At 39.6% G+C, this 16,539-nt stretch overlaps 2 protein-coding genes across 2 annotated transcripts; both read left to right on the forward strand.

Annotated features, from left to right (window-relative positions):
• Positions 1-7,707: 7,707 nt before the first annotated feature.
• On the forward strand, positions 7,708-9,637 carry LOC139658653 (zinc finger protein 644-like). The gene is made up of 4 exons (XM_071536799.1): positions 7,708-7,828; positions 7,919-8,215; positions 8,639-9,428; positions 9,631-9,637. The coding sequence occupies exons 1-4, from the start codon at positions 7,708-7,710 to the stop codon at positions 9,635-9,637; spliced, it is 1,215 nt and encodes a 404-aa protein (XP_071392900.1).
• A 263-nt stretch (positions 9,638-9,900) lies between these two features.
• LOC139658651 (zinc finger protein 644-like) lies at positions 9,901-15,810 on the forward strand. The gene is made up of 5 exons (XM_071536797.1): positions 9,901-10,480; positions 11,562-12,119; positions 14,918-15,040; positions 15,406-15,502; positions 15,600-15,810. The coding sequence occupies exons 1-5, from the start codon at positions 9,901-9,903 to the stop codon at positions 15,808-15,810; spliced, it is 1,569 nt and encodes a 522-aa protein (XP_071392898.1).
• The last annotated feature ends 729 nt before the right edge of the window (positions 15,811-16,539 follow it).

Raw genomic sequence — 16,539 nt, forward strand, 5'->3', positions numbered from 1 at the left:
ACGCAGCAAACACCCTGCCTTAATTTAATACAATCTTAACTGTGTTAGCAGAACAATAAAAACAGACAGGTGCAAAGTGAATTTTGCGGCATATTTTAGCATCGATGCAGGTGCAGCCACGTCTAGAGAAGACTGTAAGACCAGACCGGTCTTGTGTTTGGCCCTCTGAACATTTCACAAGTTCAAATAACCTCCATCCTTGAAGGGTTTGGATAAGTGAGGTTCTATTGTACATTAGCTTTGAGGCAGCTAAACCCTTCTGTGATACCTATCTAAGGTTGAGCTCAGCACTTTCCTCATTAATTTTCCATTTATTCTCAGAGTCGGATGTGATATTTTAGAGATTTGAGCATGTGGGGCACGGGTTAGGTGCAATTATGCTGACGGTGGGCTTTTATAGATGTGCTCAATGAAATCTGGAGTATAGGCTTATACATGTAGAAAGTTACATAGTGATTAACCTTCATTTCAGTCCCCTCAGTGATCTCTGGGAGGCAAATCCTCCAATCAGCTACTGTCAGGCATATTTTTCCACCTTGATAAATGACCTTCAAAATGATAGATCAGGGGCATTCTTTCATCTTATGCTTCTGAAGCATTTGTTTGCCCTTTCAGGCAGTTCAAATGCTTTGTTAAACTATATCCTATTCTGAGTTTCACTCTTCGGTTCCTAACAGTGCTAAGGCCCCTACTAATTCAATGGTATCTTATCACCATATCTATCACAATTTGGAAACTTATCACTGTGCTGTGATGTCACGCAGTGAATATGTTTTATTACCTTATTAACCAATCACATAAGATAATGATGACTGAAGTAGGGTCATCATAGATAACGTACATCTTGTTTGTCACAGAAGTCATGAAGTTTATCTTGTGCCTTGGTAGTTGTGCCTGTCTTTTGTGTTTTGAGCTAGTTTCAAATGTGGCTGCTGGTGCCATCTGTTGGTGATATTTGGAACTGGAAGGCGTTTGGTATGTTACAGAAATGATTTGCAGGAGAAAAATTTTGACGACCTAACAAACTCCAAATGAAAACAGAAATAAAATATATATGTATATATTGATTTTTCTACGGCATTCCACCTCTCAGTTTGTGGTTGGAGGGGAAAATCAAGCCAAATAAAACCAAATGTATTCATTATTTGGCTTCATTTCTCCTTCAAGGTAAAGCACAGTTACATACACAAGTTGCTGCTTGAGGTAGATATGGTCAGATGCTTGTTTAGACACAAGAAAACCATGGAAACCAGGAGAGGAGATATAGAGCCGTGTGTGTACATGCATGCATTTATGTGGGTGTTTGTGTGTGTGTGTGTGTGTGTGTGCACGCGCATATGTTTATTTATTTGTTCAATTTTGGCATGATTTCAGTGATAGAATAGTTGAAGGTACGTTGGGGGGTTTGAAATAATGTGTTCATTGTAAGTTCATTGCAAGTGTTAGAGAGTGTTTAGAGAAATCTAAAACAAAATCTTATTCATAATGATATGGAAATAAGAAAGAACAATTCTGTGAAAGGAATGAAATCTCACATAATTATTAAGTACCATGTAATTAATTAAATGTATTGATGCCATAATTTTTCAGGTATTATGCATATAAGTTTAGCAGTTCGTACTATTTGTAGTGTTTCACATCATGGTTGGATACTATCAAGTAATCCTTTTATCTTAAATGGAGCATGGTTCAAAAATCTACTAAATCAAAGACACAAGTTTTACTGGAGTACCTGGTATTTTTTGTGCATTTGCAGCATTTGTACATCAACACTGCAAGAAAACAGGGTATCAAAACAATGGCAGCTCCCTTACTCCTAAAAAAAAAGGACATTTTTGAACCCCTTTGATTTGGCCCGATTTGTTTTGATGTGAGGAGTGAGTGGTTTTTAAAATCTCCTTAACTCCCCAGGCCGGGCCCAGCCTCCCACAGGGCTAATGACCGTAGCCTCGCCTATGTTGAATAATACAGACGCTCACAAGGTGGAAGTGGGGAGGAGGGCCTGTGATGAGTGGCAAGGGTTAGACGTCGGCTCCCTCTCTACGGTATCCCTCCATTGATAAGATTGTATTAATTGGTATGAATAGAGAAGGCTTTTCTCTCTCTCCTTGTATACATTTACCATTATACTCATTAGCTTCCCGTTGCCTCCCAGCGAGTTTCTCCTTCACATCCCCCGGGGTCTCCTGGGAGGCAATTTGCATCTCTCCATGGTGTCTCTCTGGGGTTATTGAGGAAATATTAGCCCCTTTTCTTCTTTGGCCGACCCTTTGATTTATTTGGAGCTGGAGCTGATAGAGTGGCACTCACATGTTAATGACTGGCGCTGATGCAGGCCCCTGGTGCAAGACAACTCATTGATCCAGGTTGAAAAGGTACAATTGACAAGCAGTACTGAATAATCGTCTTACATGCATCCGTGTGTGTGTGTGTGTGTGTGTGTGTGTGTGTGTGTGTGTGTGGACCTTGGGAAATGACAAGAGGGAATCCCAGTGCTGTCAAGGCTAGTGTGCTCAAGCTGTCCAGTTTTCTGATTCCTGATAGAGTTAGATAAATAGGCTTTTGTTAGCCTCTGCATTCTTTTGTGGCTTTTTGGACAGCTACAGTTTGGCATATTGCCTTAAAAGAGAATTGCTAGTTCTCTATTCACTATATGTTGTGCTAGTAATGTCAATGGTTGTGCATCTTTGACCCCATGTGGTCATGGTGCTGGTAATGTTGCCCAGTTTTAAGACTAAACTCAATCAGAGGCTGCAAATGACACATATAATCCAGTACCTGTTTAGAGTTGTTTGTCCTGGTCTAATAATAGAATTCATGGTGACTACTGAGGAATCAGTTAGTCTTTGGTTGCCACATACTTAGTGACTGTGAGGGCCCTGTTCCCTGCTTTCCCCTCCATTCCTGCCATGCACTCATATTATGTTTTAAAGAAAGATAATGAGAGATTTCATCCTAATATCTGCGATGCTTGACATGTCTCCAAATTTAAGCTCATTGATGTCTGCTCGGCAATGTAGAGCCTGTCCTCAATTTGGAGAGGAGTTTGACATCGACTCCCTTTCATCTGATTGGTCACATGTCTACAGCAAAGCGGCGGCAACAAAGTTGGATTTTTTTTTATTTTCCATCTCAACCGGAGAGGAAAGCATCTGAGCACGCCTAATCATAGCAACAACTTCTGTCTTGCATAGTCTCTGTGTATTTATATACTCTAAGTTATATGGTAATAATAACATTTAATAAAAGTCAACATCCTAACTACCACTAAACAAAAATACCCACCACTGCAATCACTGCATCTTCTCTGCATACTTATAACAGATTAGAGGTTATGTATATCAATTGCACAGCTCATGCATATTGCTATGAAGGGGGAAAACGAAGGAAATGGAAATGTGCCATTTCAACAAGCGTGCACGGCTTGCCAAAAGCAGGCAAGTGGATAGTGCTTCTGGTGATGGTTTGGCTTGTTTTCCTTTCAGTGTTGGGAGATGAGAATGCATGTATCTAAACAGAGCAGATATGGTGTTTATGAGAGCCATCTGCTTGGCAACCCTCCTGTGCCCACTGCCCTCCTCAACGTGAGAGCAGCCTCATTAAAACGGTCACATGCCTGAGAAATTTCTGTCTGCTGTTTTTTTTTCCTTAAAAGGAGTAGAGTTTAAAACTAACAAAGCCTTGGGAAATCCCCATCAGACATCCCTCCCTTAATCCATTTAATTTTGAAAGGTATTGTTTAAAGCTTTAAAGTTTATATCGTTTAATCCCCCTCCAACACTACGGGCAGCAAATGAGGCCATGTCAGCAGCTTGAACAGATATAATCTACTCCACACAACAGAAAATCCTCCTTCAAGACAAGGTTGCATAGGCTTCCTGTGAACTTGCTGTTTGATGTTTCTACCTGCTATTGAACATGACTTCTGTCTTAACCCAACTGTCACTCGCTCCCTGTCCCCTTTTATCACTCCGAATGTTCTCGCTTCACCTTTTTTCATCAGTAAATCTACCATCACAGCCATTTCATTTATTCCCCTTTTTTTTAGGAGAGGGGGGCAAGGAGAGGTTTGTGGTGTGGGGTGTGTTGGAAGATTTTTTAATTCCGCGTGATGAACCTCGGACAAAGGGTTTGATCAGGATGTATTGTTTTGTTTTGTGAGATTCAGACAGACTCTTACCTGTGGTTCAAGGCACTACTCCAAACGACCAGTTTAACCCATGTCCTCATTCGCTGAACTTTACACTGGTTTTGCCCTCCACATGTCTTTTTGTAGTTTGTATCTCCTTTGGAAAGCGCTGGATGTGCACGTGTTCATGAAATGAACTCTGTATACCCTCTATTACCCCCCCACACACACACACCCACACACCCAAGGTATTCTTACAGTGATTTTTCCAACACATAATTTGTATGTTAGCATCTGACTAGTTAAGTTACTTATTTGTGAGCATTTTATTCTTGAATCACTTAAAAGTACGTCATTTCTTCTTATTAAATTATGCATTAGCATTTAATTTGTTGTTTAAGTTTGTTCTTACCATAAAAAAAACCAAAACTGCGCTACGATATACCTATGGTACTCATACATTTCCTTTTAGTATGTAATTTGAGTCAAATAAATCCAGTGTATCTCGTTATTCAAGCAGTAAATTACATTGTTTAGTTATCAAAGGCTTTGTGTAATTACATTTGCACAATTCAGGATGACAGGGCTGATAGTGTCTGCTCAAGACACCGGCATACATAATCACAGCCAAAATCCCATTAGGGAGAATGGAGACCATTATTATGGAAATGACCTTTGGGTGACAAGAATTCAGGGGGATAAAAGAGTATGTAATCCAGCCAAAGACATTGTGTGAAACCACCCTCTTTATTTTCTCCTGTGCAAACTTAAGAAACGTTGGGTGTTTTATGAAGCCGTTACTGCTGGTTCTAAATTTTTTTACAGAGTTGTTCTACAGGCTAGGAAGTCACATTGATGACTGTATGATTCGGCTTGTAGTATATTGCTAATTTCCTCCTGCTTCTCTGGTGTTTGATTCTGTGTGGGTAACTGCAGGGCTAAGATACCAAAAGAAGAACTAAACAGCGCCTTTTTTTCTCTGTGGCACTGAGAGAACATACTCACCTTGGGATTACTGGAGTGTCAAGCTGAATCTCTGTCTGTTTGTTTTGAGCCATGCTTTGATACTCTCACACTAAAGAGGCAGCTTCATAAATTCACATTGTGTCAAATAAATCAATAGATCCCATTAGCTGAGGAAGTTGTGTAGTGCAGTACTTGAGGGGCCGTGGCCCCCCTTGTTTAGACATTTCTCTTGCAAAGGCGATGGCGGAGGGATGTGGGGATGGCTGTTGATCCATACAGACAGCTCCAGCAGTTGAAATGGTTTGGCTGACTGGTCCCAGTTGGTCTTTAGCACTGTCTCCACTGTGCTGCCAGCCTGGGTCTTCAGTCCAACTGGAAGAAGGAATTTGCTGAGACACTCCTACCCTTATAAGCCTACAGCACCAAACCCTTCCTTCTCCACTCATTTGTTATATAATGCCTGACCTTTGCTCTCACTTTCAATGTGATGGAAGCAGACTGTTGACTTCGGCTTCTCTCCTGTTTTATGGACAGTGTTAGACAGCGGTTTGCACCCACAATTTTAGCAACATCTCCACAAATGGACACATGTAAAATTACTTCAACTACACACTCACTTACTTTGATTCTTCCTGCAAATGACCCAGAATATAATTTTTTGCAGGTTAATGTTATGGCATTTCTGTTAAATTAGATTGTGCACAGTGGAGAATGACAGGAGAGATGAAAGAGAAGAGGGCATGACATGCGCTAAGGTTATAAGCCAGGCTCAAACAGAGCATGAGATTACTTTTTTACTTTAACACTTTGATAAGATGATTTCTCTTGTTGCTGTTGATCATGTTCAAGAAAAACTTTTGTAATAGGTTTTTAATATTTGTGCGTTATGATAAAAAAGAGTAAATCAGACCAGCTGATTGTTATGTATGAGAGAAAGGTTTATCTATAGGATCTAAAGCAATTAGGATAATATGCAAATATCACCTGACTGTTTTTCCACAGTAACCTCGAGATGAGGTGTAAAAGATTGTTGCTGCAGGTGCTAAAAGACAAAAAATGAAATCAAAGAACGAAAAAAGCCCCTTCCATACATAACTGAGAGGTGTTATAGTATGTGCTCTGTTGTCTCACAGCACACAATGATGCTCCTACTAAATCTCATTTACCAAGCTTTAGAAAATGGCGAATATCTTGGGGAGAATACCAGGCAGGGTTAGTAAAAGCTCATAGCAGATCGATCTGTGCATACAGCTTAAATGTATTAAAGCTCATAATCCCTGTAAATATCTTCAGGCAAGGCAAAGTCAGCCTTTTAACATTGACTAAATGTAAATAGAAGCAAATAAATTTTTAAAAATTGCATTTCTGTTGAACCCTATTCGCTATATATATGGAACCGAGTTGTGTGAGTTGGCTGCTAATGAGGCTTGTAAATTCTGAAGCTAGATATTTTGATGGCTTTGCCACCCTGCTGTTTGGGGGTAGCAGTGAAGTTCGCTTTAAATGTAGAGCGTCTGTTCTCCCTTCGAACCTCTAACACCACAACAGATGGGGAGAATATGGAGCTCGGAAGGTTTTACCTCAGAGGTGGTAACAGTGAAGCCACTCATTAACACTGAATTTACCACTTCGTTAGCAATGCAGCTTCCTGTAGAGAGCAACCAGCACTGGATGTCAAATCCACTGAGCATACATTTTAGACTAAATCAACTCTGTGCACATAATCTGTTCTAAACTGCAGCATAGGCCTACACATGTTGCTTTGTCAAATTTTCTGATTCTGGTTATAGTGATATTTATTACCTTATTTACATACATTTTAGTGGACTGTGTTAATAACGTTATAACCAAAAAACAATTGAAAGTGACTTGCATTCAACCTTCCTTAAATGAATTAGTGTGCATGTGTGTGCGTGCGCATAAGTGTACGTTTCTTTGTGTGGGTCTGTGTTTGTGTGTGTTTTAGACAAGAGAGTGTGTGCCTGCCAATTTGTCAGGATTCAAGTAACAACAGTCTCATGCTGGGATCTGTGTTGGCACCATCACAGAGTGATAAGACGGAATATGATCTCATTGGAAGTGTACTTTGTTCCCATGGAAATTGGTCAATTTTAGCAGACGACTGAGAACTTTAGGGGGAGAAGCAGGAAGGTTGTATCCCAGAGGTGTGCTCACATAATTAAGCATCCTCGCCAGGGTATTCAGGGCTAACAGCAGGGTTTGTTGTGAATAGAGGTGGTGAAAGAGGGTGTTGGAAAATCATAATGCAGCACAGAATAATACCACTCTCATTTTATGGAGCGGTGGGAATACACGAAAAACTATTTTTTTAACAGCAACCCATTGTCAGTGTGAGTAAGAAAAAAAAGTGCTATATTTTATTACACTGGTTGTGGAACATTGTCCTATATATCGTAAATTTGCATCTGAATTATTTCTTTTGGCAAATTACCTTTAGCTGTTGGTGTAATGCACTGGATGAATAAAAGTGAATAGGATTGTCATATTGACTCGTCATATTGACTTGTCTTGACGTCTTGAAATTGATTTAAAATATGCAGAATGCTTAATAATTGTGTGATTCTTGTGATATTCCAGAAAGTATTGCTACTATGTCTGATCTGAAGCCAAATGCACAAGAGGACAAAGACGTGGAATCGGTGTCTGACAGCCCAGGTCCTACTCAGGAGCCATTACAGAGTCACACATCCTCCCTGAAGAACAATGCTGCAGGTCTGTCCTCAGATGAACATGAAAACCCTTTAAATGGAACCCAGCCGAATCCATTTGTATACAGCAGTGTCCCTGCTGTTCCCCATGCAGGAAATTCATTGCCTTCAGGAGCACTTGTTAATGGACCTGGTTCACACCCCACCTCAGAGGTACGCTGTGTCCTGAACAAAGGCAGTGTTTTATCCAACAATGTCCTGGATACCGAGTGGCAACCAGAGAAGGACACGAGCCCTCAGGTGTTACCACCACCTAGTGAGCTTCAATCAGACGCTTGGAAGAACACAGCAGGGCTTGTCCTAAAAACACCGGCCACACAGCCAGGTGTCAACACGCCACCGTCTGACTCTGAAGAGAATGAGTCTAAACTGCCCTATTCCACACTGTCAGGTGACAGTTCAGACCAAATGCACATTAGCTCATCCTTGACAAACAAGACAATAAAAACAAGATCTCCATGGGACTTAAGAACAGAATGGTCCGAGAGCTCCTCAGATGATTATGACGATACGGAAGTGATCGGATGGGATTCACCGCAAGAGCTCAGGCACTCCTTGTGGGATGACCACGCTGTTGACAGAAGGCCGGAGAAAAAGACCAAAGTGATGCCTCATTTAATGAGCCAAAGAGAGAGGAAGCACAATACACATGCAATTGGCATGCCAGGCTCTCCAGAAAAGGTTAACAACAGCTTAAATCACAAATACAAACGTTTCTGTACTGGTAATGATGTTGACGATTTTGACATTGCCAGCAAACATGTTTCTTTGGGTACAAAGTCTGATTTGAAATATTCTCTTGTGCCATTCAAAGATCATTCCAGGAGCACAGCTTTAGACACTGAGCGACATATTTATAGCACAGCAGAGAAAGGTTGTAATGAGGAAAATGACCCTGAAGATGAAGACAATTTTAGTGCAAAACTGGAACAGTTGAAAACAGAACAACCTGAACAAGATCCACTGTTCTTTCCGTGCACAATATGCAATGTTAATTTCAAGGAAAAAATGCATTTGCATAGACATATGATGTATCATTTAGACAGGCATAATCAGGTGCACTATGAGAATGTTCCACAGCCCTTTATATGCAGGGAGTGTGGGCGTTTGTTCTGTGATAGCAACTCCCTCATGAAGCACATCATTATTCACCAAGACAGGCTCGAAAAACTTATGGAAGAAATCAAAGGTCTCAAAAAACTTGAAAATGAAGACAGGGGCAACACATTACAATGCCCTCAGTGTGTATTTGGATGTAATTGCTCTAAAACTTTTGTCCAGCATGCCAAAACACATGATAATCTAAAGCACTACTACTTTTGTGAGGAGTGTAACTACATTACACTGACACAGCAGGCACTTGAAGCACACTTACACACTGCACACCTCAACACACACCAGCCTAAATACTGGAGAATGAGTCGTGCTAATGATGCGGAGGAACTGGACCACGCTCAGTTTCAGTGTAAATTCTGTTCTTTCACTTGCGGAGACAAACAGATATTAGAAAGACATTCTGAGCTACAGCATCAGCAATCATTTCACGATGATTACGAAAATCCAAAGTTAGCTGACCAGCCCAAAACTACTGGTTCAAAACCAATGTTGTTTAAGCCAAATTTATGTTATAAGCAGCCACCTTTTTGGGAAAGAGCTGACTTGACCTATTGGTCCAGTAAAAAAGACACACTGAATGCATATACAAGTTTCAACCCCTCACAGTTCAAGTGCAGTGTCGGCTGCACAACAAACATGCTGCCACCATCTTTGTGGAAGATCGACAAGCATGGAAAATTATCTCTGCAGCCAGTAGAAAAAATAGATGTGACAACCGGTCTCACCTATGCAGCAGAAGACGATCAAAACAATGACCATAAGGTTTCAGGCAGCTTAGAACAGACAAACTGTCCTTCAACTATTGATATTTTACTCACATCGGAGAATGTTAAATTAGACCAGATGTTCTGTCAGCGAAGCAAAAACGATTTGGCAAGCAATAGTTCACAAGAACAAGCAACCCAAAAGTCTCCATCAAAGAGAAAAATGTCAACATCCTTGCACAACACTATTGACAAGATGAATGATAATGTATTACCAAAGCTTAGCCAAAGGCTTAAGAACCAGACTGAGGACTTAGAGGAAGGCTATGAGGACAGCGACGACTTCAGCGACTCCCCCAGTGAAGCGACGGCCAACTTCCTGGATAGCAGTGAGAATGAAAGGAACCCCTATGCCCGGAGCTATTTCAAACAGAGGCAGAGGTTTTCAGTCAAAGAGAAAAGTTCCCTTGTAGACCAAGTTACTGAAGATGATGACAATGAAGATGATGACTGCAGTGACATAGAACAACTCATAATCAAGGAGGAGTATATAGAAAGTGCAGTGTGTGATGATTCCCCGGAGTCGCCTTCTATGCCTACGAGTGACCCCTTTGACGTTTTCCCTGCATCAGGGGTAGAGCATAAGCCCTGTCCATACTGCCCTGCTGTGTTTGAGTCTGGAGTGGGTCTGTCCAATCACGTGCGAGGACACCTTCACCGAGTTGGGTTGAGTTATAATGCTCGTCACATGGTTTCACCAGAGCAAGTGGCGTTGCAGGACCGTCAGCCACGAATCCGCAAGAGGATACCCTCTGGCATGAGGAGACTCAAAAAAGGTGACAGTATTTATTCACTTCTTGTTACCAGCACTGCTAACTAACTACACAACACAATAGTTACATTTTTAACAAAGTAGATATAAAAAGGCCTGTTGAACTATGAAAACCATCCAAAAGATAAAGAAGAGACTCAGCATACACAAAGTCACCACTACACCAGTTTATTGTGTTTTGGAATGGCCCAATATTCAATTACAAATTTCAAATCGCCACCATGAATGAATTGTGCAGAGATGCACAAATATATTATATCATTTGGGCATGGCTGTTGGATTTTCTTTTCTAATGCATGTAATTTAAAGTTTCAACTACAATAGTTGTTGTTTTGGAATATACTGTATATGCATGCATGAATTTTGACCTTTTATGTCACTGCTTTCTAGTCATCCAACATTTTACTCGTTGGAGCAGCTTTCATTCCTGCGGAAGTGGATTAGGGCCACATGTGAAAAATTTGAGTTCTGAGATTACAAGAGATTACAAGATAATAAAGTTAGAATTCAGAATCAGAATTCTGAATTTATCTCAGAATTCTGACTTTAATCTCAGTCAGAATTGAATGTGAACTTTGCAGCATTTTAGATTTTGTTGAAGTCTTCTGACTAATATATAATTTTGTATCATGATTTAAACATTTCAACCAATTTTTAGTTGAATTTTTAGTTGAAGTTTAGTTGAAAAGTCAATGTCAATTATAGTCTTTTTTTCTTTTCTTTTTTTTAAGCTTTTTTTCCAATTTACACATGCCCTGATATCAGTACTGGCCTGCATAAAAAACAATGTAACAATGAGGGTTAAACGTCACTTGGGTGGAAACAGAGTTGGCTGCCGGCAAACTCTCCTACAGCAATGTTTCCTCAAAGATACTCTTTATACTTACAGCTGTGGTTACTACACAATTTGAGAAGCACACTCAGCTGAAGTGTTTTGCAGTATTGGTCAATTGGTTATATTAGTAATATAATAGAATTTAAAACACCAGCTTCAGCTAATTGATCAGAAAGTAGTCTCTTATTGATTTTTGTTTTGCTTTTTTTGTTGATGAGTATTGTGACATTCTTCTGAACTTGTATTACAGCTGAGAAGCCTGAGTCACAAGGAGAACACACATGCCCCCTGTGCTGGGGTTGGTTTGACACTAAAACTGGCCTCTCCAACCACGTGAGGGGCCACCTGAAACGAATAGGCAGGACTGTTACCAGCAACAACAAATCCCCTGTGTGCATCCTCAATGAACTGCTACAGGACAAGAAGGAACATCAGAACATCCTCCAGATCTTCAACAAGAACCAGTTCCCCTCACGTCCGTTTGTCTCTCAGAAGTTCATCAACAGCAACGGCCTGTTCCTGATGCGCGCTGGGATCCCTGTGAAAATCCAATACGGCATGAGGAGTCCTACTCCGCTGGGCAGCTGGGCACCAAAACAGGAGGCGGAGGAGAAGAAGCCACAGGTAGAGGCACAAAGATCCAGTGAGCCCCCATCAAGCACTTTAGTAGAGCTGCTCAAGGCGAGACAGAAAGACATGGAGCTTAAGGAGAGAAACGGCTCTTACGCAACCAGGAAGCACTTTAATATGACCAAAGAGGGCATGGAGGAGACCCAGGTGGCCAGTGTGGAATCAAACTGGGCTCATGGTATGGAGGCTCATGCTTTGGGCTTGATCATAATTTCATGTTAAAGCTGTCTCTTAGCTGTTTCAAAATGTGTTCCTCACCCATTACCTTTAAAGTGAAATACTACCCAGTTTAGTAATTCATGTGTTATTCCTGTATACATAGGCAGTGAACATTAACAAATCTATCACAAATCTAGAAACCAGATGAGTAAAACTCTAATCTCTGATAGCTGCTCTGCTCATAGTAGTGGGAGAAAGATTTTTTGGGGAGCTCACAAAATGTTTGTCCAGACTATTGTATTCAAATGAGCTTTATAGTATAGCGCTGTCATTAGTTCTCATCAACAGATAGACCCCTATTCCATACAAATCATCATGGGTTTGGTCATAGTGACTTTTTCTATCTTGTTCAGTTGATTCTCTATCGAGCTGTATGTGTATTGGCAGTGTCCACCAATAGAAACTGCCCTGGCCATGGCATAGGAATAACACCATTCAGTGCCAGTATGCTAACATGCTGTAGCATTAACCCTTAAAAGCTGCATTATCCTCTTCCTTCTCTTATTATACTCATAAATATTAAAGGGGGATTAAAAAAAAGATGCATGTTGTGGGCTTTTACTATGTAGAGGAAGCAAAGCATGGCATGATGAGACACTACCATTTCCATCAGCCCCTTGCACCACGATTTCCCCATTAAATATCCCCTTAAGTAAAAACCATTGTTTCCATACTGTACAACAGTGTCACATACATATTCTGTATCTGCTCGTTCCAACGCTTCATTGAAGCTATAGCTGCTTATATTGAGTGAAATATTCAAACCCAAGACGCCATTTTTTATGGCTTTGTCTTGTACATTATTTTACACATTTCCCTTTAATTCAGCATGACATATTTGGTATCTCTGGAAACCTTGGGGTCTTGACTAGAATTTTAAATAAAGTTCTCTGGGTTTGAACAAAGCTTGGCCACAGGCATTTCTAATGATGGTCCTACTGGCAGGACTGGCAGGGTGGAAATTGAATTGAATTTAAGTGATACGAGCCCTTAGGAGATGACCACAATATTTTTTCCCATTTTTGTATGGTTTGACTTAAAAGTTAAGCAAGACTGCATCTTTACCTACAGTAGCTAGTTTAGCACCATGTGATCACATATTATCTGCTGGTTCTAATGTTTAATTTGAGTTATATAGCACAGCCATACTGTTATGTGTTCAGGTCTACAAAACTATTTTGAGACAGCAGTTTTTGACATCACCATAAAAACTGTGATGTTTATCTCACAGTTCACAATGCAGAAATAAGTGGAAGTGGAAAAACATGGCTTTGTTCCCTCTAATTTAATATTAGGGGAGCATTTGGTCTCTTTGCTCGATTGCAGAGAAGTCCAGTACTAATTGTATAGACACTAATTTTCAGTCCCCTAATTTCAATCAATCAGTGCTCCACTATACCTCTATGATATATTTCAGTACAGATATACATGTAGAAGCCAGTAACACAATGAGAGAAAAGTACACAATCAGTTGAGTTGCCCTAACACACATATAAAATGAATGTCACCAAAGTGCCTTTGAAGTTGATATTAAAAAATCATGAGATCCCTTTGATGTTGATCTGGAAGCACATCATCTGTGTCTACACACTTTTGTTTAATGCCTGTCCAAATCTAACTTTCAGTCAGGTACAGAGAAAGATGTTGATAAAGATTTAAACCCAAAATGCTGTTTTGTTGGGCTCCATGTTAAACCATGTGAATGGCATATTCTTATAGTGCTACAGTGGCTGCAGTAATGTCCTGCCAAAGATGTTCACATCATGTATCCCACACAGAAATCAGATAATGATTAAAATATACCAATTATATAATAATAATCACTTTTTTTTAAACTTTTTTTTATTTATTTTTTTTTACTTTTTTTGTAACTTTTTTTTAGTTTGGTTGGCAGTGGATTATTATCCCCTTTTTTGTGATCTGATTTCACCTATTTATTCAGCTAAAGGTCAAGAAAACTCATAATTATATCAATGGGACAGTTTTTTGTTCTTTGAGGTAAATGTTTAAGCTATGGCTTTAATATACAAAGTAATATCAGTTGCTTTTGTGATCACATTATTTTGATTTTGATATTATCAATAATGTAGTCTGGTCAAGCTGCTTTAGTTGAAGACTTTTAGTTTAGTTTAGTTAAAAGACTTTTTGTGATAACCAGCACAAATATTCATTAATGGGCAATAGTGCTCCTGTGCTGTTGGCAGCTCCACTGTGCTTTAAGATCATAAGAAAGATCTGTGATTTTTAAGTTAGAATCCTCCATGACTTTCATGAGGTGGTGTAAGTGAAAATAGGCCCCCTGAAGACTTGAGATTGTGTCAAACTTTATCAGTAACACTTTTCATACGGAGTGCAAAACAGATCCTTAGAATTTGAGACCAGGTGAAGGAAGCACACAGGAAGTAGCAGTGTTGCTTGATAATCACTTAACCCTGTATAAATTACAATATAAACTCCTACGTTATCCTACAATACTTTTCACCTTAGGATACTACATAGATTCTGATGACCCTGAACTCTCATTTAAAGTATCAATTAAACTGTTAAAATGGACAACATCTATTAAGTTTTCCAATTAAGCTGAAAGTTTAAAGCAATATTCCACTTAGTTTTAACATGGGGGTTATTCGGCAAAAACTAAGTGGAATATTGCTTTAAGCAAATGAAAAATGTAATGAAAAAATTAAAACCTAAAAGTTCTGATGTGCTTAGATTTCTTTTGGTGTTTAATTTCCATTTCAATGTCCTGTCTTTCAGGGGAATGTGACTCAAATAAGTTTTGCATCCACTGTAACACCACCTTCCCCAGTGCTGTGAGCCTGTCCAATCATCTTCGAGCCTATGCACGCAGGAAGAGGATCGCCATTTTAGAAGGAACAAGTACGTTTCAGACAACAGGCAAATGGAAAAAATTTCAACAACTACATGTTTAGTGTGCCACCTTCATGTAAGCCAAATTGTGGTTACAGTGAAAGTATGACTAACAGTAAACAAGTTGCTCTACCTGTACAATCATCAAGTTATAACATCAAAGTAAGAGCAAAACTGAATATTTGTGATAAATGCTGCATTGTTAGACATGCCATGAAAGAGTCCATGACTCCATACCTTTTCCATAAAAGAACACAATGGATGTGGATTAGAATTGTCTGTTAATTTGGAATTCTCTCTTCAGGCCTTCCTTCAGTGATACCTTAATAAGTTACTTTAAGTAATGCATATCAGTGAGTTGTTTTGTCTTTTAGGCTATGATTATAAACAAAAGAAGCCAAGATCAAGACATGGGTTAAAAAAGAAGGTTTTTCCCTCCTTGAATGCTGAGATATACAGACTCACCTGCAGGTACATAGAGCAGCTTTCATTTCACAATGGAATAAGACGGCTGTGCATTTCAGTTCAGAAATTGAGACTGATTTTTTCCTATTTCTATGTTATGCAGATTCTGTGACCTCGTCTTCCAAGGCCCCCTGTCCGTCCAGGAGGACTGGATCAAGCATTTACAGAGGCACCTTATGCACACCAGCGTCCCCCACTCAGGGACAGGGATGGTAGAGGTTTTGGGTCTTCATCAGGAAAACAATAGCATGTCTCATGAGCACCCAGACCTTGAGCAGAACACATCCTCTCTGGAACTTCCCGTTGCCTCGTGAAGTTCTGCACTGTTTACACATTCACCACTTCACTTAAGATTAATCCTGCACATGTTTATAGAAGTATATAGTCATTCATCCTTAATACTTAATATTTAATATATGTATCATCAAAAACTTTATAGCCTGTATTATGGGATATTCTATCGCAGATGCTTTATTTGCCTTATCAGCTTAGCTAATAGAGCTCATATAAGATTTATCTTTATTAACTGTATAAGTTATGCAAAATGCCAACAAGCACAGTTGCAGTCTGAAAAGCAACAGGATAAAACATTTCTTAACTATAGACTGGGACCCAAAATGGGTTGTGATCCAGTTTCTTTTGGCTTCTGGTTCTCATATGAGTAATAATGTGTTGTAATTAGCCCATGTTTCAGAGTGACATTACATTTAATTAATTTAGGGCTCCATGCTGAAAAACCACTGGTATATACTGTATCATATCCATATTGTTTTATCCAAACTTCTCTAACCTTATGTGCAATGCTCTACTTGCCATGCAACACATGCAGTTCAATATTTTCAGACAGGAACACGGACTATGCAATGTGCAAAGTTGACATATCATTTTGATTGATGGTGCACTTAAATTAACAAAAAGCACTTTTTTTTTTGTAATGAGCACATTTCTGTTGCTTACTCATGAAGGTGGATAATGACATGTCAGTTTACCCCCAGAGTCCAAGTATTACTGTCTTTTGTCCAAAAATGTTTGCTCTAATGTTC

Source organism: Centroberyx affinis, unplaced genomic scaffold (genome assembly GCF_046629955.1).
Source record: "Centroberyx affinis isolate AG114_WGS23_722 - 3 ecotype Tasmania unplaced genomic scaffold, CSIRO-AGI_Caff_v1 ptg002941l_1, whole genome shotgun sequence".
In the NCBI taxonomy this organism is placed as follows: Eukaryota; Metazoa; Chordata; class Actinopteri; order Beryciformes; family Berycidae; genus Centroberyx; species Centroberyx affinis.

Excerpts from the sequence above, each read along its gene's own strand:
- LOC139658653 (XM_071536799.1), top strand. The coding sequence starts at position 7,708 with ATGTCTGATCTGAAGCCAAATGCACAAGAGGACAAAGACGTGGAATCG. Across the intron at positions 7,829-7,918 it reads CCTGAAGAACAATGCTGCAG|GAAATTCATTGCCTTCAGGA; the intron begins GTCTGTCCTCAG and ends TTCCCCATGCAG. Across the intron at positions 8,216-8,638 it reads GCCCTATTCCACACTGTCAG|ATCATTCCAGGAGCACAGCT; the intron begins GTGACAGTTCAG and ends TGCCATTCAAAG.
- LOC139658651 (XM_071536797.1), top strand. The coding sequence starts at position 9,901 with ATGAATGATAATGTATTACCAAAGCTTAGCCAAAGGCTTAAGAACCAG. Across the intron at positions 12,120-14,917 it reads GGAATCAAACTGGGCTCATG|GGGAATGTGACTCAAATAAG; the intron begins GTATGGAGGCTC and ends CCTGTCTTTCAG. Across the intron at positions 15,503-15,599 it reads ATATACAGACTCACCTGCAG|ATTCTGTGACCTCGTCTTCC; the intron begins GTACATAGAGCA and ends TATGTTATGCAG.